General features: G+C 41.8%; 1 protein-coding gene across 1 annotated transcript in view; it reads left to right on the forward strand.

Moving 5' to 3' along the window:
- Positions 1-25,715, forward strand: part of LOC138947065 (S phase cyclin A-associated protein in the endoplasmic reticulum-like) — a 43,325-nt gene that overhangs the window by 15,005 nt on the left and 2,605 nt on the right. The window contains exons 11-22 of the mRNA XM_070318495.1: positions 56-196; positions 763-864; positions 1,405-1,601; positions 6,799-6,880; positions 7,370-7,528; positions 9,800-9,901; positions 10,408-10,538; positions 12,726-12,791; positions 13,213-13,339; positions 16,069-16,181; positions 17,609-17,732; positions 18,198-18,415. Coding sequence (XP_070174596.1) covers positions 56-196; positions 763-864; positions 1,405-1,601; positions 6,799-6,880; positions 7,370-7,528; positions 9,800-9,901; positions 10,408-10,538; positions 12,726-12,791; positions 13,213-13,339; positions 16,069-16,181; positions 17,609-17,732; positions 18,198-18,415 — 1,562 coding nt within the window. The remainder of the gene's footprint in view (positions 1-55; positions 197-762; positions 865-1,404; positions 1,602-6,798; positions 6,881-7,369; positions 7,529-9,799; positions 9,902-10,407; positions 10,539-12,725; positions 12,792-13,212; positions 13,340-16,068; positions 16,182-17,608; positions 17,733-18,197; positions 18,416-25,715) is intronic.

Here is a 25,715-nt window from a genome sequence, read left to right on the forward strand (position 1 = left end):
ACCTCAATCAAAACCTGTGAAACTTAGCTCAGGTTCAGTGTGTTGCATGTGACAGGTGGAGGAGGTGAGAGCGATCAAGGAGGAACTGATGCACCAGACCCGCCTGACCGTGGAACAGAAACTGCAGCGCGCCGAAGAGAAGCGTCAGCTCCACCTCAAAGAAACCGCACAGAAGGCCCACGAAGAAAGAGCCAAGGTGAGCATTTGACCTTGCTTGATGTATTCAGCAGGGAAAGGTTGGGGGTGGGAAATAGATAATTTCCAGAAATAACTCAGTCAGGTTCTTATGGGTAGATGAAGAGTTGCTTCCCTTTGTTTTTCCTTGCTGGCCTTTTTCATAGAAGCAGTAAGGCAAGCTACACGTGACATTGTAGGGAAAGCAACTTTTCCACAACCCATGAAAACTTGACAGAGTTGTTTCCGAACATCATGTGCTATTCCAGAAGGGGCGGTGCAAATCTGGTTTGGAATGTTAGAGTGTTGTTTGACAGTACATGTTAAATTAATTAAATTGAAGAAGACATTGATAAGAAAATGTAAAGATGACCATCAACCTTGCTCATTTTTTCTTCATTTTTTTTCTTCTATTTTTTGTTGTTCTTGCCAGTGATATTTTCATTGAAAATGAAAGCTAAAAACAGATAGACTGCTACCATCCCATAATGTAGTCTTGTTTTTGTTAAAATGAAACGTTCCAGTACCTCACCATTCTTGTGTTTTGATTGTTGACAATGAGTTGCTGCAATCTTTCATTCTTTTCAGGCCAACGAGATTGCCTTCATCAACACTCTGGAAGCCCAGAACAAGCGACATGACATCATGTCCAAGCATCAGGAGTCGGAGGCACGCTTGCAAGATCTCCAGGTAAATGTGATGACCGAACAGACTCTTTCATCTTTTTCTGTGGTACTTGAGATGTGAGGCCCCTCCGATGAGAGGACACTGTCGTCCCTTTGTCTTATTGTCTTGACCAACATGGCCTGTTGTGAGAGGCCACCTGCAATGTAGGGACACTTGTCTGGTGCCAAGGGTGTCCATTGCAGGTGCCACTGGACATATCATCTCAAGATTAGTGGATGTTGCTTTCATTTGTTGACTAGTTTGGTTTCTGTATGTGTGTCTTTGTGCCTGCATGCAATGGGCGGGGGAGCTCAGTTGGTAGAGCACTAGACTTGTCCAACCCCCGTGTCACCACAGGGGCACGTTAAAGAACTCGCGCACACACACAAATGCTGCCGCGCTACTCTGGAAGATGCTACTTATCGGTGTATGGCTCTGAGTGAGCCAGCACTGCTGCGTAGAGCGGTGGTGGAAAGGATGCTTTAAATATCTCAGCCTGCCTGCAGCTGAGGAGGCAGAAATGAAGTTGGTGTTCATTATTATTATTATCATTAAAATGTGCAGGAAGAGCGCCAGAGACGGCTCGAAGAGAAGCAGGCGAAGGAGGCGGCCGTGGAGGAGCGGAGACGGGCGCTGGAGGCGGAGCGCAAGGCCAAGCTTCAGGACATGCAGGAACGTCGCAAGATCAGAGACGCTCGCATCCAGCAACAACAGCTGGAGAAGACGAAGGAGCGACAGGAGGCCATTTTGGCCAAGGAGAAGTAAGTGACAGACAATGACACTTTTTTTTCTGAAAGCTTGCCATTTTATCACTGATTTATACAGTCTGAGAAACTTGTTATAGATGATTTCATTAAGGGCAGACCGGGTAGGCAAAATGAGTTATTTTTGGTCTCATACACCTTTTTGGGGTTGTTGCATTTTTCACACCTTTGAACATCCTGGAATGCATTCAATAATCTGCTTTTGTCATTTTAGACATGTATTCATGTAAATAAAACCATTTTCAAACCGATGTTTTGTTGTTTTTGTCTGTGTTTTATCAAAAAAATCGAAAAAATGGTCAACTTTGGATACTCCGTGCTGGTAAATGTGCGCACATGACATGACCCTTCGCTGTTCAAACTGTGTGGATATTTCCGTTCTTCAAGATGACGTCATCACCGTTGGGGAATTTCCGTTGACATAGGCACAAAGAGAGAGAATCCGTTCCAACCGAAACCCCGGAATTAATATATGCAAATATATGTAGGTCAAAGGCATTTGGCGCAAGCGCAGTAGACAACTTATCAGTCCCCCGGTGTCAACAAATCCGTGACGTTTTCACCGATTCAGCAGCATTTTTCAAAGTTTTGAGCTGCGGAGAACAACCCTAACATTGGAAATGTTCGGCATAGTGGCAAGAAATATCAGAGAAAGATGAACCAGCAGCAGCGAACAGTAGAAGGAAGTAACAACACTCCGAAATGAACCAACATGATCGTATTTGAGCAGACGACATTCTAAGATTCTTGACTCGACGAGGTGGGTTTTGCTTCTTTCTCTTTTCGATCTTGTTTGTTTGACAACGTGATTTATTGCACATCGTTATGTTGTTGTTGTTGTAAGAATGTGTTAGGGTTTGCAGGTAAATGATAAACAGTTTGTGTCTGAAGTATTTTGCGGGTTTCTTGATCCAATTTACTGACCATGCCGCCGCCGCACACACCCCCCCCCCCCCCCCTCCCTCCCTCGATCATCTCTGTGATATCGTCTTCACAACCCCTATTTTATTGTTCTTCGCTGGCCAGTCCTTGAGAGCTTACTATGGTGTAACATGTCATCAGTATTCTTTGTCTGGGGTCAAACTGAGAAGCAGCATCTGAGCGATGTACGACTGACACAGTTTCTGTTTCTGGTCATTGACCGTAGGAAAATAAGTACCCTACTAGAGAGCGTTCTCTAATTCTAAAGGATTGGTTTACACCAGCATGGCTGACCAACCTATCATTGACAGCAATATTGTTGTCAAATCTTTTCCATTAACTAAGGAATAAAAAAAATAGATCCAATTTACTTCACCAAAGAAAAAAAAAGAGTTAAACTAAAGGACTGGGGATGCAACTCATGAATCAAAAGCATAAAGATCACCTGCAAACAGTGCTAGGTTTAGGAAATCTGAAAATGTATACACACACACAGAACACACACACACACACACACACACAAAACAGACAACAGACAAGAAACAAGCAAATACATAGCAAATGTGATGAAATAAATTAATTTTAAAAGAAAAATATGAAAAGAAAGAAAGAAAGAAAGAAAATAATTCAGCTAGTTTCAGTATTAGTTCCTGTGTGTATGTGATTGTGTGGTTACTCAAATCCCATAGTAAACTTGACATGTACATTTTGTGATAGGGGCCAATTAATGAATGTCTTTTGTGTGTGTGTGTGTTCGTCAACCGACATATGTGGGTACGAGCCGCTGAGGTGGTTGTAAGAAAACCCGCCTGGTTCAGTGGTTGGGGGCTGATTGGGATTTCTGATTTACCAGCCTAGCCAAAAAGTTGAGGTACAACCCCATGTAACATGGTCATTTGCAAAATAAAGTACAAGCACTTGTTGACGTTTATATTGAGTCTTAAAATTTGCAGCTTATTACAAACAAAAACCATGGACAGTTGTATCAAATATTAAATCAGTGTTTGTGTATTTATTAGGTTGGAGCAAGGGGAGAGCCAGTCCTCCTGTGGTGGCAGCGAGGAGAAAGATTGACCTGATGGAAAAGTTTGCTAAACCGGAACTACCCTCTTCCACAGCAGAAACATCAGCTTTGCCATCTTCTGACCAACCATAAGAAGATACAGATACTTTGCCATCTTCTGACCCATCACAAGCAGATATGGATACTGGTACTGTGCAACGTCACTCCGCTGACATGTGTTGGGCTTTTGTCAACATTGATCAGCTCAATCTATTGCTGAAAGGTTTATATCCTGTACTGAATGCTTGTCTGATAGCAGTCTGATTATGAAAGAAGGTGATGCATCAGCCCAAGGATTTGCACAGGCCCTGCATCTGGAGTGCATATGAGTGTCCATTCAAGTCTGCAGTTGTTTACTCTTCTCCCGGTGTTTGCAACGCTTCGGGTGGTAAAGTTGCATTTTAAATAATCCGCGTATGACCAAGTTGGTACATGGAAAGGGACATTCAGCTTTACAGAAATTTGCTGCAGTGTTAGGATTGAGCACAGAAATACTGTAATTAAAATGTTGCAACTTTTGAATGGCTTGATAGTTTTGTTCCATTTGTGTATATATAATTATGTAATGTTGTTGATGTTGAAGCATCATTTCTATGCAATGGAATAAGAAATCAGTGCATCCGTTGGGTTTTTATGAGTCTGACAGTTTGGTTCTGATCAATATTTTCATATCAGCACAAACACAGATAATTGACTTTTTTAATGTTTTCATATAATTTTTTTTTTAAATCAAAAAAATCTGATAATTTGATTATCAAATCATTTCCCCTTCATAGTTAAAGTGTTATTCTGGTTAAAAAAAAAAACACCCCATTAATTCAAGCTCTACTGTGGTACTAGTTTACCGGGGTACTAGTGAGACTCTTTTACATGCTGTTTTCTCTACATGTAATTTGAGACAAAATGTGGTAATTAAAATGTTGTAACTTTTGAATGGCAAGATGGATTTGTTCCAATTTTGTATATGTTGTTTATGATTTGTGAAGCACCATTTCTGTGCATGGAATAAGAATACAGTGGATTCCTTGTGTTTTTGTGAGTCCGACAGTTTCGTTTTGATTCATATCTGCACTAACATAGATGAGTTTTCAAATGATTTTTTAAAAAAAGTCTGGATAATTTGATCGTCAAATCATTTCCCCATCATAGTAAAGTGGTTATTCTTATAAAAACATATCAATTCAGGCTGCACTGTGCTACTAGTTTGAGGTACTGGTTGGAATCTTTCAAATGCTATTTTCTCTGAATGTAATTTTCAGACAAACATCTGTAATTAAAATGTTGCAACTTTTGAATGGCTTGATGGATTTGTTTCATTTTTGTTTATGTTGTTTATGATTTGTAAAGCGTCAGTTTTGTGTATGGAATAAGAGTTAAGTGCATTGGTTGGGTTTTTATGAGTCTGACAGTTTGGTTCTGATTCATGTTTTCATATCGGTACAAACAAAGATGGCTGTTTTCATATGATGTATATAAAAAAAATCCTGATAATTTGATTGTCAAATCCTTTTCCCTACATAGTAAAGTGGTCATTCTGATAAAAAACATATGAATTCAGGGTGCACTGTGCTACTGGTTTTTTTATGTACTGGTTCAAATCTTTAAAATGCTGTTTTCTCTGAATGTAATTTTCAGACAAAACGCTACAATTAAAATGTTGCAACTTTTGAAAGGCTTGATGGATTTGTTCAGTTTTTGTATATGTTGTTTATGAGTTGTACAGCATCAGTTCTGTGTATGGAATAAGAGTTCAGTGCATTGGTTGGGTTTTTATGAGTCTGACAGTTAGGATTTCATGTATTTTTCTTATCAAAACTGAACCGGTAACTGAAAATGCTAAATTAAAATAATATATTGCTTAGAAATGCTTTTCGATACACAGAATTATTAAACACACACATATTGCTGCAAAGAAGAAAAATTGGATCAAAACATGCACTGGTTCACAAACTGCAACATTTTAAAAAAAGCACATTTTATAACGTTTTTCTCACATTTTGGTGAATAAAACCCCCAAAAATTGCTTTTCACTCAAAATTTAAAATGGTTTCCCTTAATTAGGTTATTCTGCTTGCAAAAATCAAACAAGCAGCAAGCTGTTTCCAAAATAAAAAAAAAAAGTGCTTGCCTACCCTGTCCCCCCTTAATTTCAAGTAAGGGCATATACTTGCAAACATTACTCTTCTCCTTCTTCTGCATTCATGGGCTGAAACTCCCACGTACACTTTTTATCTTGCACAAGTGGATTTTGACGTGTATGACCATCCTGACCCTGCCATTCAGGCAGCCATATGCCGATTTCGGCGGATGCATCTTGGTATTTTTGTGTTTTTATAACCCACTGGTCTCTGGCATGGATTACAGGATCTTTTACTTGCGCACTTGGTCTTGTGCTTGTGTGCTCACTGGAAGAGGGATAGGGCACTAGCAGGTCTGCACATAAGTTGACATGGGAGATGGGAAAAATCTCCACTATTGTCCCGCCAGGCCCAGCCAGGCTTGGAACACTCAACCTTGCTCATGGCGGGGATATAGCTCAGTTGGTAGCGCGCTGGATTTGTATTCAGTTGGCCGCTGTCAGCGCGAGTTCGATCCCAGGTTCGGCGGAAATTTATTTCACAGAGTCAACTTTGTGTGCAGACTCTCTTCGGTGTCCGAACCACCCCCCGTGTATACTACATTGGGTGTGCACGTTAAAGATCCCACGATTGACAAAAGGGTCTTTCCTGGCAAAATTGCTTAGGCACAATTAATAATTGTCTACCATACCCGTGTGACTTGGAATAAGGCCGTGAAAGGTAAATATGCGCCGACATGGCTGCAATCTACTGGCCGTATAAAATTTCATCTCACACGGCATCACTGCAGAGCGCCTAGAACTGTACCCACGGAATATGCGCGATATAAGCCTCATTGATTGATTGATTGATTGATGGAAGGCCGACGTCTTATCCACCAGGCCATTGCGCCCGTCAAACATTCCTGTCAGACCACTGTGCTTCCACTTTACACAATCATTCTCAATATTGTTCCATTCATGCAGAAAGAAAAAAATACTTTCAATTGTCACTCTGGTGTTGGCTTACCGTGCTGACATCAGTAAAAAAAACTCTTCAGATAATTTGCTATGACAAGCGAACGATTGATTTCAATAGCAAGGACCAGTCATCAAGAAGGTGTGCTCAATGAAATTCTACTTTGTTGCACTAGGGACAGGGAGGAACGCTTGGCAGCCTTGTCGGCCCAGCATCAGGCCCAGAAAGAAGAACTGCAGAAAAAGATTCAACAGAAGGTTAGTCTGAGTGCTGGTTATGCATGATTAGAAGGTAAGCTAGCTGTGGAATGACTTTGGCTTGAATGTGAGAGGCTCAAGGCATGTGAATGATAAAATGTTGTGTGAGTGTGAGTGTGTGTGTGTGTGTGTGTTTGTGTGTGTGAGTGTGTGTGTGTGTGTGTGTGTGTGTGTGTGTTTGTGTGAGTGTGTGTGTGAGTGTGTGTGTGTGTGAGTGTGTGTGTGTGTGTGTGTGAGTGTGTGTGTGTGTGTGTGTTTGTGTGTGAGTGTGAGTGTGTGTGTGTGTGTGTGTTTGTGTGTGCATGCGTGTGGATATGCGTGCTTGAATGCTTGCATGTTTGTGTGTGTCCTGTGTGTGAGAGAGAGAGAGAAATAGAGAAAAGGAGAGAGCCAGAAATAGAGAGACATTTTGTGATCGAAGATGGAAAAAACCTTACTGTACAATGTTGCTAGCTGAGAAATGAAAGTGTCGGTGAAATTGGTTTGCAGCAAGATGAAACGACACACAGGCATGAGGAGCACCTTCGTCAGATCAGGGAGAAGGCATTTGAGATGAGCATCCTGCGGCACTCTACAGAGGATCACAATGACGCTCCTGAACCTACACCTTACGACAGGCACAAGCTCTGCATCATCTGTAATGTCCTGGTAAGCTGATCAATTGTCGCTTGACCCTTTTCCCCCCAGAGCGTCCAGTATCTCCCGCTTGCAGTTCCCTGAATCACCTGCTGTACGCAATGCTTCCTTTGACACATATCAATGTCGTCATGGAATTTTGGCATAACTCGATTCTTTTAGCTATTTTGATGTTTTTGTGCTTTAGACTAAGTAAATCATTCTCCATGAGAAATATTCTCTAAATACGATTGACAATATATGATTTAACATTCTTTTATTTTTATATTCATACCAGGAATGAATATGAACATTATTTCATTATAAAAATAATCAGTTTTGTCCTGATCCTGAAAAGCGAATTACGCCAAAATTCCATGATGTCATCAATATCTGTTTCAATTTGTACTGGCTTCTTGCTATGTTTGACCATTTATAATTTAGGAAAACAAGGAGTTGTTTCTTGCAGTAGCTTTGATTTTTTCAAGTTTGTAAGTGACAGAGTTACTTTCCATGCCACGGGAGAAAATGGGTTGATGGAAATCACGTTCTCTTTCACTTTTGTGCACACACTGTACATTTGTCCAGCATCGGTGACAAGAATTCATTGAACTGAAGCGTAAAAAATGATTAGGCCTAAAAAAAAAATAGGTGTGGTTACGGTAACCCGACCTACCCTATTTTTAGGGGCCGACCCTATAACTTTTTATTACATTTGTCAAAAAAAACAAAAAAAACACACAAAAAAACGAGTGCAGAAAACGCAATGAAAGCGAAAGCGCCCGAGTCGCACACTTATTTCCCTGTCAAGTAGGTTTAATTTGTACACATTAGAAAAAAAAGTAAAAAAAAAAAAAAAGTGATTGCCTACCTTCCTACCCTATTTTTTTTGGCTATGTTACCGTAACCACACCTATTTTTGAGTCACTTGAGAAAAGAAAAAGTGACTATGTAATCGGTCAGTGTTAGTCTGTCCGGCCGGCCGGCCTGCCGGCCGGCCGGCCGTCCGTAGACACCACCTTAACGTTGGACTTTTCTCGGAAACTATCAAAGCGATCGGGCTCATATTTTGTTTAGTCGTGACCTCCAATGACCTCTACACTTTAACGATGGTTTCGTTGACCTTTGACCTTTTTCAAGGTCACAGGTCAGCGTCAAAGGAAAAATTAGACATTTTATATCTTTGACAAAGTTCATCGGATGTGATTGAAACTTTGTAGGATTATTCTTTACATCAAAGTATTTACATCTGTAGCCTTTTACGAACGTTATCAGAAAAACAAGGGAGATAACTAGCCTTTTCTGTTCGGCAACACACAACTTAACGTTGGGCTTTTCTCGAAAACTATAAAAGTGACCGGGCTCAAATTTTATGTGAACGTGACTCATTGTGTTGTGAATAGCAATTTCTTCCTGTCCATCTGATGCCTCATATAATATTCAGAACTGCGAAAGTGACTCGATCGAGCGTTTGCTCTTCTTGTTTTTTTTTTGGCCTAAGGCAGTGTTTGGTCTTGGTTGAAGCAATCTGTACCTTCGGGGAGAAAATGGCTCTTCTCTAAGTCATTGTTTTTAAAGTCTGAAAGATGTAAGTGCATGTCGTGTGATTTTTTCTATTTCTAAACTTATTTGGAACCATGGTTCTTTCTTTTTACATAATATTTCAGTTTTGAAAATCGTTCTTATTACAGGGGCAGTTACTGTTTGTTGGAATTGAAAAAGATGTAGCATAGAGTTAGAAAAACCCCTGGGGCAACAGTGGTGCAATACTTTTGTTAGAAAAACCCCTGGGGCATCAGTGGTGCAATACTTTTGTTAGAAAAAACCCTGGGGCATCAGTGGTGCAATACTTTTGTTAGAAAAACCCCTGGGGCAACAGTGGTGCAATACTTTTGTTAGAAAAACCCCTGGGGCAACAGTGGTGCAATACTTTTGTTAGAAAAACCCCTGGGGAAACAGTGGTGCAATACTTTTGTTAGAAAAACCCCTGGGGCAACAGTGGTGCAATACTTTTGTTAGAAAAACCCCTGGGGGAACAGTGGTGCAATACTTTTGTTAGAAAAACCCCTGGGGCAACAGTGGTGCAATACTTTTGTTAGAAAAACCCCTGGGGCAACAGTGGTGCAATACTTTTGTTGGAAAAAACCCTGGGGCAACAGTGGTGCAATACTTTTGTTGTTACTACTTTTACACACAGTAGGCTTTCTTCCTCGGTATGGTATTGTCCGTTTGACTGCTAATGACTGTTTGATCATTTGCCTAACTTTATACTTGTTAATTTCAAATTGATGATCCTGTTTTCAGATCCCATCGGAGGTGTACCTGCTGAGTCATTTGCGAGGCAAGAAACATCAACAAGCCTTGCAGGACAATAACTCTGGCTCCATCATGTCCAACAAGGAGATAGTGAGTTGCTTCCCTTGGATTGCTTGCTGTCTCCCTCTCTCCATTTCTGTCTCTCTTTCTCTCTCTCTCTCTCTCTTTTTTTTAACGATTGAATGCACACAAACTTTTCTCAGCTAGCCGCTTAAATATTAATTTATGTGGGTCTCTTGAGGTCACGTGGTTGAACGAAAGGAAATTGAATGTTCAATCAATATATCTGTACATGACATGTCTTCCTAAGCTCTGTTGCTACTGTGGAATCTTGCACATGCCCTTCTTTCTGATTTCTGTTCAACAAAAGGTTGAACGTAAAATATTGCCTCTTCAGTATGTTAGTTAATTAACCTAAGATTGGTCCCGAAGAAGCCTCCATAGGTGAACATTTGACTTTGTTTTTGTGTGTGTGCTGTCCTTGTGTTGGTGAGTACAGATTTCTTTGGTTTTTCAACTTGTTCATCTCACCCACAGTCATTTTGATCTTTAGACAAAGATTTCTCTGTTTGAACAACATATTTCTCGGTCGTCAGGAATCGTTCAACTTGAAGCACATTGTGGATGCCCCCGACAGCAGCACCCACCCCAAGATCGTAACAGAAAAAGAGCGCCAGAAATCTCTGAAGAAACGCTGCAAGAAACTCCGGCAGCGCATGATGTCAAGGTAAGGGCTACTCTGCTACAGCATTGCTGTGAGAGAGCAGTGGGGATTCTCAGAGCTAGATTCGTTTGTTAAACAAAGAAAGAAGAGGCACAACAGCAAAAATATCTCTTGTGAGAAAAACCTTGTCTGATTGTTTTGGTTGGTTCCTTGTTGAGTAAAGCTGTGATAGACGATGTTGAGTAAAGCTGTGATAGACGATGTTGAGTAAAGCTGTGATAGACGATGTTGAGTAAAGCTGTGATAGACGATGTTGAGTAAAGCTGTGATAGACGATGTTGAGTAAAGCTGTGATAGACGATGTTGAGTAAAGCTGTGATAGACGATGTTGAGTAAAGCTGTGATAGACGATGTTGAGTAAAGCTGTGATAGACGATGTTGAGTAAAGCTGTGATAGACGATGTTGGGCTTTGTATGGGTTGTGAAAGCTGTGATAGACGATGTTGGGCTTTGTATGGGTTGTGAAAGCTGTGATAGACGATGTTGGGCTTTGTATGGGTTGTGAAAGCTGTGATAGACGATGTTGGGCTTTGTATGGGTTGTGAAAGCTGTGATAGACGATGTTGGGCTTTGTATGGGTTGTGAAAGCTGTGATAGACGATGTTGGGCTTTGTATGGGTTGTGAAAGCTGTGATAGACGATGTTGGGCTTTGTATGGGTTGTGAAAGCTGTGATAGACGATGTTGGGCTTTGTATGGGTTGTGAAAGCTGTGATAGACGATGTTGGGCTTTGTATGGGTTGTGAAAGCTGTGATAGACGATGTTGGGCTTTGTATGGGTTGTGAAAGCTGTGATAGACGATGTTGGGCTTTGTATGGGTTGTGAAAGCTGTGATAGACGATGTTGGGCTTTGTATGGGTTGTGAAAGAGTGCATACTCTTTGTTTTATTGAGGCAAACCTTCCCACTTGACATTATTACCAGCTATTGTGTTTTCAGCGTAGTAATAGGGCCCGATATTTAGACGAGACAAGTATAATGCCGACGAGTCGAAGACGAGTTGCATTATACTTGTTCGAGTCTAAATATCGGACCCTATTGCTACGATGAAAACACAATAGCGTTTATATAGCTATTCTGACATTAAATGCTGTGTTAAAATCATGTTTTTGTCAGCAACAAGTACCAGAATGGTCCATGTCGTTGATTGCAGACGACGGTTCCCTTTCCGCATGAAGCCACGGAAATAACCGAACATTGAAAAACCCACGGACATGTATTACGGAGAAAACTCGAGATAACCGGATGTTTGGCATTACGTCAATATGCTAGGAATCATATGACGTCATGACGTATCATGCGCTTGCCTACGTATATTGTATGTTCGAAAGTCTGACTTCTGTTAGGAATTCGCGTGGTGAAGACTGCGGTAAATCTGTAGATAAGAGAACAAGGATTGTCTCAGAAGAAACGACTAAATGTTTCAGACCTTTAACTTCATTTCAACATTGCACTGTACAATGGACGTTCTATATGACAGGAGTTTGCTGATTTTGTGTTAAACATTGGAGATATCGTCTGCTAGAATCAGAGATAGGTCGCTTCAGATTGCAGCTTCTGAAAATGTGCACGGTTTGTTGCCTGTTAAAGAACTGGATTTTACACGTAATGTATGTCATGTACAGTAAGCAACAACAAAAACACACACACAGCAAATGGCATCGTCTGTCGACTAGTCACAAAAACAAACCTGGCGAGGTATGCGTGTACTTTATACACATGGAAGAAACCGGAACCATGCGTCTTTGTTTACGACAATATGCTTTTGGATATTGAGAAAAATGGCCGACTTCCGCAGCATTATGCTTTGATGATCGGAAGAGACCATCCAATCACAGCCCCCGAATTCCCCCACGTGTTCATCAGAATAGCTATATAGGCCAGTCACTAGCAAGAATGTGTCTGAAACACATGGATATGGAGCATGTGTTGAAAGTTTGCCTCAATTCACAACCTATACAAACCCGACAGTGTTATTTCCAGAGTCTATTTCACAAAGTTTTAGTCACAAAGAGAATTTGTGAAATCAAGGTTTGCATTTGATTTTGGGAAGGCTGTTACTTTCGTCGGATATTTGCTCTAATTTGCAAAGTCTGAAAATGTTTTATTACCCTCTTTTATTTTTATTTCATTGTCTGTAATTTACTTGCTGATTTATTTATTGACTGATTTATTTATTTGTTGATGACAGAGGAGTGGAGTATGAGGCTTCACTCTCCAACAAGCTGCAGATAGCAGAGTCTGAACACAAAGCGAAGTGAGTGATGTCTGGACACTTTCTTTTCTACTTTCTTTCATTTACATAACATTTTATCATTGGGGGGGGGGGGGGGGGGGTGGGGCAGAGAGAGACACAGAGAGAGATGAAATAAACTGAAATGAACGGACCCATGGAGAGCTTCCGGCGTACAGCAGCCTTCATCAGGGCCTCCGGAGTTGCTGTCTGAGCGAACGACGAAGAAGAAGACGAACTGAAATGAACTTTATTTAACATGGATAAAGATTTAAGGCTAGGCCTTTGCTTACAAGAGAGAGAGAGGGAGTGTGTGTGTGTGTGCGCGTACGTGTGAGTGTGTCTGTGGGTGCGTGCATGTGTTTGTGTGTGAATGTGTGCAGGTGTGTGTCACCTTCCCTGATTGTGGATTAATATGATCATTAATAATGGTGTGACGTTACAGACTGCAGAAGCTGGTGAAGGACGTGTCCAAGTACCTTCAGTCACAAGACTCGGGTCCCTGGCCTCAAAGCAGAGTGTCTGCTTTAGACAGAGCTCTGGGAGAGATATCACGCTCTCTCGAGAAAAAGGTCAGCGCATTTCTTTATATTTTAGTCACGCATGCCAAAGCTTTCATGCATAAGGGTAAGAATAAGAAGAATAAGAATACATTATTATCTCATAGAGAAATTCAGGCGTGGTACATAACAATAATACAAACAGGACATTGTTTTTACATAAGACATATAGCACTATATAACAGGGCAGGTTATAAACACACCTCCCACATACCTCTCTGGCCATTCCTTGCATTGTGCTTACGCATTCAGTCATGAACACATCCATGTCTCACTTACACATCGCACACATGGACATTCTTATACGCTCAACTTACCCATTCACACATGGACATTCGACCACGCTCAACTTACACCTTCTTATACGCTCCACTTACACATTCACACATGGGCATTCTTATATGCTCCACTTACACATTCCCACATGGAAATTCGACTACGCCCACTTACATATTCCCACATGGACATCTTTAAAGCACTGCGCTTACATATTCTCGCACACCTACGCGTATAACGGACTATGGCTAAACATCAATGCAAAAAAATCATAGCATACAATATATCACAGAAAATACAGTGGAACTCCCCTTTTGAAAACAAAACCATGTAAGACCTCGTCCTTTTTGACTCACATGCGAAGCAAAAGTGAGTCTATGTACTCACCCGAGTCGTCCGTCTGTCCGCCCCCCCCCCCCCCCCCCCCCCCCCCCCCCCCCCGTCCGTCCGGCCGTCCGTTGTCTAAAAAACAGATATTTTTCCCATTTTCTCTGAAGTTTTTGAGATTCAATACCTCACCTATATATGATATATAGGGCAAAGTAAGCCCCATCTTTTGATACCAGTTTGGTTTACCTTACTTCAAGGTCAAGGCCACAGGAGCTCTTCAAAGTTGGTTTGTATACATATTTTGAAGTGACCTTGACCCTGAACTATGGAAGATAACTGTTTCAAACTTAAAAATTATGTGGGGCACATGTTATGCTTTCATCATGAGACACATTTGGTCACAATTGATCAATGTCAAGGTCACTTTGACCCTTATGAAATGTGACCAAAATAAGGTAGTGAACCACTAAAAGTGACCATATCTCATGCATGGTAGAAAGAGCCAATAAGCACCATTGTACTTCCTATGTCTTGAATTAACAGCTTTGTGTTGCATGACCTTGGATGACCTTGACCTTGGTTGGGTCAAGGTCACATGTATTTTGGTAGGAAAAATGTGTAAAGCAGTTCTTAGTGTATGATGTCATTGCTAGGTTTAGTTATTTGACCTTGACCCTGAAGGTCAAGGTCATGTAAAGGTCAAGGTCAAGCATGTGAGTCGTATGGGCTTTGCCCTTCTTGTTAAGACTTTATTAAAAAGTGGGTTCTACTGTAGTTGTAGGAGTTCATTTGCTGTAAAGTGCTGTGTGCTTGAGTGGAACAAATTGCTTTGGACAGAGCTCTAGAAGAAATATCAAGCTCTGGAGAGAAAAATGTGAACATTTCTTTATATTATAGTCTACTGATTTGGTTCAAGCACTATGCACACATGCCAAAGCTTTCATGAATAAGGGTAATAGTTGTAGGACTAAACGGCTGTGTCAGCTTGTGTGGAATTAAACAACAAAATTGCTAACCATCAAGGCTTTTGGGTATGAAAACAAAAGTGATGATGTGTGTGTGATGTTAAATGTGTTAAATCGTGCTTTCAGTCTAGTCTCCAGAAAAAAGGTTTGACATTAGGGAAAAAACACAGCAAAGCCATCTGATGGTGTTAATGTTATGCACTGTACTAAATGTTGGAGTCTTCTTCTTCGGTCATGGGCTGAAACTCCCATGTGCACTCCTGTTTTCACACAAGTGGATTTTTAGGTGTATGACCATTTTTGAGTCACTTGAGAAAAAGTGACTCTATGTAATCGGTCAGTGTTAGTCTGTCCGGCCAGGCGGCCGGCCGGCCGGCCGGCCGTCCGTCCGTAGACACCACCTTAACGTTGGACTTTTCTCGGAAACTATCAAAGCGATCGGGCTCATATTTTGTTTAGTCGTGACCTCCAATGACCTCTACACTTTAACGATGGTTTCGTTGACCTTTGACCTTTTTCAAGGTCACAGGTCAGCGTCAAAGGAAAAATTAGACATTTTATATGGACTTTTCTCGGAAACTATCAAAGCGATCGGGCTCATATTTTGTTTAGTCGTGACCTCCAATGACCTCTACACTTTAACGATGGTTTCGTTGACCTTTGACCTTTTTCAAGGTCACAGGTCAGCGTCAAAGGAAAAATTAGACATTTTATATCTTTGACAAAGTTCATCGGATGTGATTGAAACTTTGTAGGATTATTCTTTACATCAAAGTATTTACATCTGTAGCCTTTTACGAACGTTATCAGAAAAACAAGGGAGATAACTAGCCTTTTCTGTTCGGCAACACACAACTTAACGTTGGGCTTTTCTCGGAAACTATAAAAGTGACCGGGCTCAAATTTTATGTGAACGTGACTCATTGTGTTGTGAATAGCAATTTCTTCCTGTCCATCTGATGCCTCATATAATATTCAGAACTGCGAAAGTGACTCGATCGAGCGTTTGCTCTTCTTGTTACCCCACCATTTAGGCAGCCACAGCCCGATTTCAGGGAGAAATGTTAGAGTCGATTCCGAAAGTAACATATAATAAAGTGTTTTTTTGTTGTTGTTGTCGTTTGCATTCATTTGCATTCTAGATACTAATATTTTTGTCTTTGTTGACAGAATGTTGCCGACCAGAACAACTTCCGTCTGCTGGGTGGCCTGGCCTGTGTGTCTCGTGTGCTGAACGTTATAGAGGAGTCCACACCATCCATGCCTCCTGTCATACCTCCAAAGTCAGTATCTGGCAACAATTCTACAGCGGAACCACCCTTTTAACACCCTCCCAATTTAAGACTGCCTCTCTTTTAAAACGTTCTGTTCATAGACTTTGTAATTTGAAGACTCCCTCCTTTTTAAGACTCCCTCCTTTTTAAGACTCCCTCCTTTTTTTTTAAGACTCCCTCCTTTTTTTTAGACTCCCTCCTTTTTAAGACTCCCTCCTTTTTTTTAAGACTCCCTCCTTTTTTTAAGACTCCCTCCTTTTTAAGACTCCCTCCTTTTTTTTTAAGACTCCCTCCTTTTTTTTAAGACTCCCTCCTTTTCAAGACTCCCTCCTTTTTTTTAAGACTCCCTCCTTTTTAAGACTCCCTCCTTTTTAAGACTCCCTACTTTTTTTAAGACTCCCTCCTTTTTAAGACTCCCTCCTTTTTTTTTAAGACTCCCTCCTTTTTAAGACTCCCTCCTTTTTTTAAGACTCCCTCCTTTTTTTTAAGACTCCCTCCTTTTTAAGACTCCCTCCTTTTTAAGACTCCCTCCTTTTTTTTTAAGACTCCCTCCTCCTTTTTAAGACTCCCTCCTTTTTAAGACTCCCTCCTTGTTAAGACTCCCTCCTTGTTAAGACCTGATTTTCTGTTTTGTGGAGGTCTCAAAAGGGGAGTTGCACTGTACAAGGCAACCATTATAGTTGGCTTCAGTGCATTGGATTTTAAATTTTGTCCACCCCGAAGTTGACTAGTGGAAATGTCGCAGTCTTTTTATCCAAACTTTGGTTTTCAAAATTCAATTTTTGCAGCGAGCTTTGTGAAGTAGTCTTAACAAAGTAGACTTCGTCCAATTGATGTCAGGCTTCACAGAGGACCAATGAAGATTGCTTATCTGCATGGTCTAGTTTGTGAAAAACATTTTAGTGTGGATTAATTGATTGTCAATTCTTGAAGGTGCAGGGGAAGAAAACAAAACTGATTGTTTTCAGAATAGACTGTCAGTAACAACAAACTTGTTACTTCTGTGACTTTTGAGTGGGTTCAGAAAAGGAAAGAGGGTTGTGATAGTACAATGAGCACTTTGGTTTGGTTCTATTGTTGTAGTTATTTTATTACACACTCCTGTTCTCTTCTAACACTGAAGCAGAACAGTCTTTATTTCATTACACATTCCTGTTCTCTTCTAACACTGAAACAGAACAGTCTTTTAAACATGTACGATTTTAAAGGGCACATGTTTGTGGAGGGGAGACAATCACACGAATTTTTAACATTTTGTGGAAGAGATTTTGGATTGCCTCCCTTATACCACAACAAGCTGGGCAAATTGTGTGCCTGAAAACTGCAGTGCCACAGTATTGCTGTTAAAAACTCTGTACTTGCTGGTATTTAATGCCCCAAGTCCAGTTTCCCATTCTCTGGTTTTAAGTTTTTTGTTCTTTGATTTGTGTCTCCAGGTCTCTAAGCATAGCATGTGATACCTATCGCTTGGCGTGCAAAGGCAACTTCGACTCCTGTCGCTACACTCTCTTCAGCAACAAGATCGGCATCCTGGTGGACCATCTCATACAGCGATTATCAGTGAGTTTGAGTGAAACCTCTAGTTCTTTGTGAAGAGTGATGGGAAATAGATTTAACTGTTGTGACAGAGGAAGGAGTTTTGTGAAGATGGAGGCACTGGCAGATGAATGCAGAAGGGAAAGTGAATTATGAAGAAGAAGAAACAAGGCTAAAAGCTTTTGTGGCAGAGTAGTAATACACCCAGGTAACATCACTCTTTGCACACAGGGATTGTATCCACTTGCATGCTTTTCTTATGCTCCTTAACAAAATAAAAGAATAAAATTACAAATTACAATAAACGGAAAAAAGGAACGTAGATGTGTGCTTGAGTTAGAGAAACTGCCTAAAATGATCGTTTGTCAAAGAAAATCATGTTAGCAGTGTTCTTCAGAATAACTTTCACCTAATAAAAACTTTCACACACACACAACGATATCACTTTCGTTCATAAACTTTTACTTTTACTTTTACTCTCTCCAACAGTTGATGATACCGTCAGACCAACCTCTGAGGCTAGGAAGTCTGGGAGAAAAAGAAAGTCTGCCGTACGACTGCGTGGCGGCCAGTCTAATGTCCGTACTGACCACTGTCTTGTCCTGTCTGGCCAAGCACAACCCCGCATCCAACGCTAGTGAGGCCAGTCTGGAACGCATGAGTGCCACTTCGGACACCATGTCTACTCGCAGTAATGACATCTGCAGGTAAGACGGGGGCGAAAAGGGTGGCATAGACGATGTATGGAAATAACTGTGTCTGCTTTGTATGGATTGAGGCAAACGTTCCGCACGTGCTCCTTGTCCGCATGTTTCAGACACACCCCTTGCTAATGACAGGCCTATAATGGCAGGTGGGACCCCCCCGCGGGTTAGGGGGAAGAATTTACCCGATGCTCCCCAGCATGTCGTAAGAGGCGACTAACGGATTCTGTTTCTCCTTTTACCCTTGTTAAGTGTTTCTTGTATAGAATATAGTCAATGTTTGTAAAGATTTTAGTCAAGCAGTATGTAAGAAATGTTAAGTCCTTTGTACTGGAAACTTGCATTCTCCCAGTAAGGTCATATATTGTACTACGTTGCAAGCCCCTGGAGCAATTTTTTTATTAGTGCTTTTGTGAACAAGAAACAATTAACAAGTGGCTCTATCCCATCTCCCCCCCTTTCCCCGTCGCGATATAACCTTCGTGGTTGAAAACGACGTTAAACACCAAATAAAGAAAAGAAAGATGGCAGGTGGGAAAGTTTGCCTCCATAAAGTTTAAATTATTAACTCTTTCACCACCCATTCAAACCCAACAGAGTTATTTCTGGAGTTCATCTATTGAATGTATGAAGAGGAGTCAGAGGGGGGGGGGGGGGGGAGTGTGGGGAGGGGAGAGAGAGAGTCTGTGTTATTTCATGTAGTGTGACTCACAGAGTGTGTGAGGTTTCCTGTATAGTGAATATGTGTCAAACATGTGCCTATCTGTATAATATCTCTTCCGAGGGATTGTGAAATCTTTGACTGGTGAGAACCCAGAGTTGATTGGTCAAACACCTTTTAGTAAGCTGAAATTACACTAACCATTCACAAAGCTCTCTGTTAGTTAAAATGGATGAGTCCCTGCTCCAAAACAAACTGTTTATTCTGTTTGTACTTTCTGCTTGTAACTGTTTATACACTGGAACCCCCATGTTAAAACTCCCTCCCTTGTAGGACCCTGTTTTCTCAGACTCTCTGTTCATAACCTCTGTAAATGTACCCCCATTTTAATACCCCCACCTTTTTAAGACCTGATTATCTCAGACTTTGGGAGGTCTAACAAGTTGCGTAAGGCGAAAATACAACATTTAGTCAAGTTGCTGTCGAACTCACAGAATCAAACTGAACGCAATGCAACGCAGCAAGACCGTATACTCGTAGCATCGTCAGTCCACCGCTCATGGCAAAGGCAGTGAAATTGACAAGAAGAGCGGGGTAGTAGTTGCGCTGAGAAGGATAGCACGCTTTTCTGTACCTCTCTTCGTTTTAACTTTCTGAGCGTGTTTTTAATCCAAACATAGCATATCTATATGTTTTTGGAATGAGGAACCGACAAGGAATAAGATGAAAGTGTTTTTAAATTGATTTCGACAATTTAATTTTGATAATAATTTTTATATTTTTTATTTTCAAAGCTTGTTTTTAATCCAAATATAACATATTTATATGTTTTTGGAATCAGCAAATGATGGAGAATAAGATGAACGTAAATTTGGATCGTTTTATAAAACTTTTTTTTTTTTTACAATTTTCAGATTTTTAATGACCAAAGTCATTAATTAATTTTTAAGCCACCAAGCTGAATTGCAATACCGAAGTCCGGGCTTCGTCGAAGATTACTTGACCAAAATTTCAACCAATTTGGTTGAAAAATAAGGGCGTGACAGTGCCGCCTCAACTTTCACGAAAAGCCGGATATGACGTCATCAAAGACATTTATCAAAAAAAATGAAAAAAACATTCGGGAATTTCATACCCAGGAACTCTCATGTCAAATTTCATAAAGATCGGTCCAGTAGTTTAGTCTGAATCGCTCTACACACACACACAGACACACATACACCATATGACCCTCGTCTCGATTCCCCCCTCTACGTTAATACATTTAGTCAAAACTTGACTAAATGTAAAAAGGGGAGTTCCACTGTCTCCTTTCTTATTTTTTTCTCTGTATGTAGTTTCTGCTTGTAACTGTTTATACTCCTTTCCTATTTTTTTTTCTTTTTGATTATCTTCTAGTTTTTGAATAAAAATTCAGATTCAGCACTCTTGATCAAAACAAAACGGCCCAAAACACTACGTTATTTCAACTGTCTGATCCACGAGCGGCAGGACAAAGCAACCCCATCCCACCCCCAGTGCCTCATGGAGTCATGGCCCGGTATAAAGGAGTTTGACCACGAATGAGGGTCAAATAAGTCGGATCATTCAGAGTACCGTAATGTTACTTTAGGAGCAAGTGGCTGCACATGACTCGATCCGTGGCTGCCAGGAAGTCCCCCACCAAGAGTCACAGCCCAGAGCATCAAGGACTTGAACCGTCAACACTGAACCTGAAAGACAATCACCTCACTCGCCGTGATGCCCCTTGTCCACAAATACACACGTCTAGAGAGGAAAGGGGATGGGGTCAGACCTTTTATTTGTCTCCAGGCTGGAGCGCCCTCTGACACACTGAGAGCGTCACCGTGCACAACGAATTGCAAGACCATCTTGCCATGACGTCTTCTGCTTTCTGGTTCTTCTGTGGGGATTTTTCTGCCTCTTTGAAAATCTGTAAATTTCGATGCAAGATTGAAGACGGTGTGAACTTTGAGGAACTTGAACGAATCATTTAGAGCAGTTGAATCTACAACAGGACAACATAATACAAGTTTGTACCCTCCAGTGCTGAGCAAGACTAGCGACTGTGACCCAACAGACGAATCCTTGAAATAACTCTGTCGGGTGTGAATGGGGTATGAACTGAGAGTGAATACACTTGCGTTTATTGTGGCAAACTTTCCCACATAACATTATAGCTTTTAAGCCAGTCACTAACAAGGAGTGTGGAGAAGGAGCACACGTGGAGACACGCGGGAAAGTTTGCCTCAGTAAAAGCAGGAGTGTTCACTCTTTCACAACCCATACAAATCCGACAGAGTTATTTCCGAGGATTGTCTGTTCACGGCCACCAGGAAGTCCCTCACCAAGGAGTCTGAGGGCCTGAAGCATCCCAGACTTAAAACAGGAAAGAATTTTGAGGAGTAAGAAAGGCTGGGTTGTGTAGCTGGTGAAATGACTGCACATGACCCGATCCTCGCCGGGCAGGAAGTCCCCCACCAGGAGTCACGGCCCAAGCATCCAGGACTTGAACCGTCAACACTGGAACAGAAAGGCAAACACCCCACCCGCCTTTGGGCCCTTGTCCTCAAGCAAGGGTTTCTGTGGGGGTTGGGGCAGACCTTTCTTCTGTTCTGGACTGGAGCGCCCCTTCCCAATTTCCTGACACATCTTGACACACTGGCTGCCTCACCGTGCACAGAGGATTCATGACATTGCCACCAGAGATTCAACGACCTCTTCTTGTTCCCCCTTTTTTCTGTATTTCTATTCTGTGTTTTCCTTTCCTCTTTAGGAATGGATGGCGGAGGGTTGGGTCTCTCCCTCCCTCCCTCCCTCCCTCCCTCCCTCCCTCCCTCCCTCCCTCCCTCTCTCCCCCTCTCTCTCCCCCCCTCTCTCTCTCCCCCCTCTCTCTCTCCCCCTCCCCCTCTCTCTCTCTCTCTCTCTCTCTCTCTCTCTCTCTCTCTCTCTCTCTCTCTCTCTCATTTTTAGGCTTCTGCAAGGGAGGAGGTGTGTGCGAAAGAGACAGAAACAGACAGACAGACGGAGAGAGAGAGAGAGAGAGAGAGAGAGAGAGAGAGAGAGACTCAGAGAGACTCAGAGAGAGAGAGAGAGAGAAAGACTCAGAAAGAGAAAGACTCAGAGAGAGAGAGAGACTCAGAGAGAGAGAGAGAGAGAGAGAGACTCAGAGAGAGAGACTCAGAGAGAGAGAGACTCAGAGAGAGACAGATAGACCAAGAGAGAGAGAGACTCAGAGAGAGACTCAGAGAGAGAGAGAGAGAGAGAGAGAGAGAGAGAGAGAGAGACGATGGCGTTGGGGAGAGTGAGAGACGATGGCGTTGGGGAGAGTGAGAAGGCTGAGAAGAGAGAGAGGACGAAAAAAGCCTCCGCTCTGTTGCTTTCCTATTCAAGCTCCGTCCGCGGCGTCGTTGAAAAGAGATTTGGCGGGCGATTGTGCTCGGGCAAATCCTCTAATGGAGGGAGAAATCTCGGCTTGGGGGGAAGGGGATCGAAGCAGGAAGCGAGGGCCAAGCTAGACTCGATTGATCCCCCCCCTTCCCCCCCTTCCCCCCCCCCCCCCCCCCCCCGAGTTCTTTGAGAGTTCCTGCCACGACAGGATGTGTGCTTGTCTCTTCTCTCCCAGAAGGTCCTTTTCACGTTGCTCGCTCTCGTCGTTGTCCTCGTCAGTCATGTCATTTCTCTCTTTCGTCGTCATGGTCCCTCTCTTGATTTTCTTTTGATGTATGGTCTCTCCTCACTCTGTCTCTGTCTCTGTCTGTCTGTCTCTCTGTGTGGCTGTCTCTCTTTCTCTGTCTTTCTCTCTCCCTCTTTCTGTGTCTGTCTGTCTGTCTCTTTCTCTCTCCCTCTGTGTGTGTGTGTCTCTCTCTCTCTCTCTCTCTCTCTTTTTTTTTTCTCTCTCTCTCTCTCTCTCTCTCTCTCTCTCTCCCTCCCTCCCTCCTTCCCTCCCCCTCTCTCCCTCCCCCCTTCAACATTGCTCCAAATCTTCCTCTTTTCTCTCTCACGCCCACCACCACCCCCACCCCTCCCACTAAACAGAACCTTAGCATTCAAACTCGACCTAAACTTGTTTTCTCTTTCGTTTAGTTTTGACCTTTTTCTTGGTCTTTTCATTGACCCAGATCAGAACTTCAGTAGAGTTGCGCAACGGTCTATTGATCTGTCGAGCAGATACAAATAGGGTTTTAATACAGTGATAGCGCCGTGAACTTTCTGAACCGCAGTCTGTGAAAGAAATGATGGCGGTGGGTTAATGTGTGGTTGTTACCGACGCTTCATTTCGTTGCTCAGGCTAGGGCTGTCTTGAGGCGCTTCTTCAGAAAAGCAACTAAAGAGTAAAGGTTGACATGAGGAAATCCTTCCGTCTTTCTTTTTTGTACCTTTTGGTCTTGTTTTTCTCATTTGCTGCTGTATTTCAGCGATGTACTGATGCACTGGTAGATCTGGACAAATATTTGAGTGGAGGGTCTCTTGGGGGCGGTGTTTTTGATTTTTGAGGGTTTGTGGGGTAATTGGCCAAATACGCGGGGCACGAAGAGAGAGACAGAGAGACAGACAGACAGACAGACAGACAGACAGACAAAAAGCTGTTTCTGACTTCTCTGGATAACATCTCTGTCGATTGATTCAATGCTGGACAGTTTGATGACGTTGCTGTGTGTGTGTGTGTGTGTGTGTGTGTGTGTGTATGTGTGTGCGGGCGCGCGCACCTACTTGCATGCATGCGTGTGCCTGCACGCGCTCACTCGCGCTCACATTATTCCTCTTCCTCGCGCCCTTCATAAAATGACATTGGGGAGATTCGTTTGGCCCGGGGAGAAAAACATTAGCTGTTAGATTATTAGCGTGTGAATCCACAGGATTGATAGATCAAAAGATCCTGGACAAACTTCGCTTCTGCAGGTCCGATTGTTTTGTAGGCCTCGGGGCCCCTCGGTTAATCTGATCGATCTGTTTAACTTTAAAGTTGAGTAAATTAAATTGTGAAGATGGCCGTAAAAGGTTTTGCTTGGCTAGGTTTCGGGGGGCCAATGCTGTCAGATAGAAATCCATCGTTTGATCTCGACGTGTAAACGCCGACGGACAAAGCGAGTTGAAATAGAAAACAAATCAGATGTATTCGGCCGCAGCTAATTGGAGGCTATGTTGGTATTTGAAAAGTTTGTGTCACACATATTTTTTTAAGTTTTTAAGCGCTGGTCTAAAGATGACATCTGGAAAGTGAACACAGTTACAGATCTAGTCAATTTGCTGTAACGGCTCTTCGCCGCGAAGGTCATCTGGATGCAGTGCGGGAAGGTCGACACAATCCGTTTGAAATTTGTTATGTGAACTTTCGGGAAAACTGAACAAATCTCTACTAAACCTTAGATTACTGTCTCTTAATTAGCTGTGTCAGTGTTTCTTTTTTCTTTCTTTTTACATTTAGTCAAGTTTTGACTTAATGTTTTAACATAGAGGGGGAATCGAGACGAGGGTCGTGGTGTATGTGTGTGTCTGTGCGTGTGTGTGTGTAGAGCGATTCAGACTAAACTACTGGACCGATCTTTATGAAATTTGACATGAGAGTTCCTGGAAATAATATCCCCGGAATTTTTTTTTTCATTTTTCCGATAGATACCTTTGATGACGTCATATCCGGTTTTTTTGTAAAAGTTGAGGCGGCACTATCACACCCTCTTGTTTTTATCAAATTGATTGAAATTTTGGCAAAGCAATCTTCGACAAAGGCCGGACTTTGGTATTGCATTTCAGCTTGGTGGCTTAAAAACTAATGAATTAGTTTGGTCATTAAAAATCGGAAACTTGTAATTAAAATTATTTTTTTATTATACGATCAAAAAATAATGTCATCTTATTCTTCGTCATTTTCTGATTCCAAAAACATATACATATGCAGACCTGGGAACCCATACGATTTCGCCATATTCTGTACGCATGATTGTCGAGAATACGATCAGTACGGTCAGTGGGAAAAAAATATGACGAGAAAAATTCCTAGACTACTTTTATTCACAAGCCCATCTTGAAGCCGATCCAGTATTTTGACACATGATTACAGTTTTTGTCAGTAAAAATTGAAAAAAGGATTTGTTTTAAATGTACACAAGAATTGAACGGTTCGTCGGAAAGTGCAGTGAGCCTGTCAAACAGTTGAAGTTGACGGATTTCTTTCGTCATGTGTGAATTCATAAACACTGCAATGGATTTTAAACACTGCAATGGATCTTTTTGTGGAGAATTAAAGTGTACAACAAAATAATGAACTGTAGCAGACGACAAAACTGCCGACTCTGACTGAACCGTGTACTTCGTGCGCCGCGCACTACGGAGGCTTTTTTTTAAGGTATGGCACTGTTTTATCTTCTTTAACTTCCTTTAAAAAAAAAAAATGATCAGTTTGATCATTTTTATTATCGCGAAAAAACGTTAACTCGAAAAAAAATATTGGTCCCTTTCATTTCGCGTAAAGCGATCTCGACTGTATAGGTAAACTTAATTAACGATGTGGCGGACGTGTGTGAAGCATGTTTGAATCATGGATGTTCAAATGCTGTGTGGAGTACGCTCATTTTTCTGAAAATACACCAAGTTTGTTTGAGAATACTCTAAGTTTGTTTGAGAATACTCTAAGTGCAAAAC

Source organism: Littorina saxatilis, linkage group LG1, assembly GCF_037325665.1.
Source record: "Littorina saxatilis isolate snail1 linkage group LG1, US_GU_Lsax_2.0, whole genome shotgun sequence".
In the NCBI taxonomy this organism is placed as follows: domain Eukaryota; kingdom Metazoa; phylum Mollusca; class Gastropoda; order Littorinimorpha; family Littorinidae; genus Littorina; species Littorina saxatilis.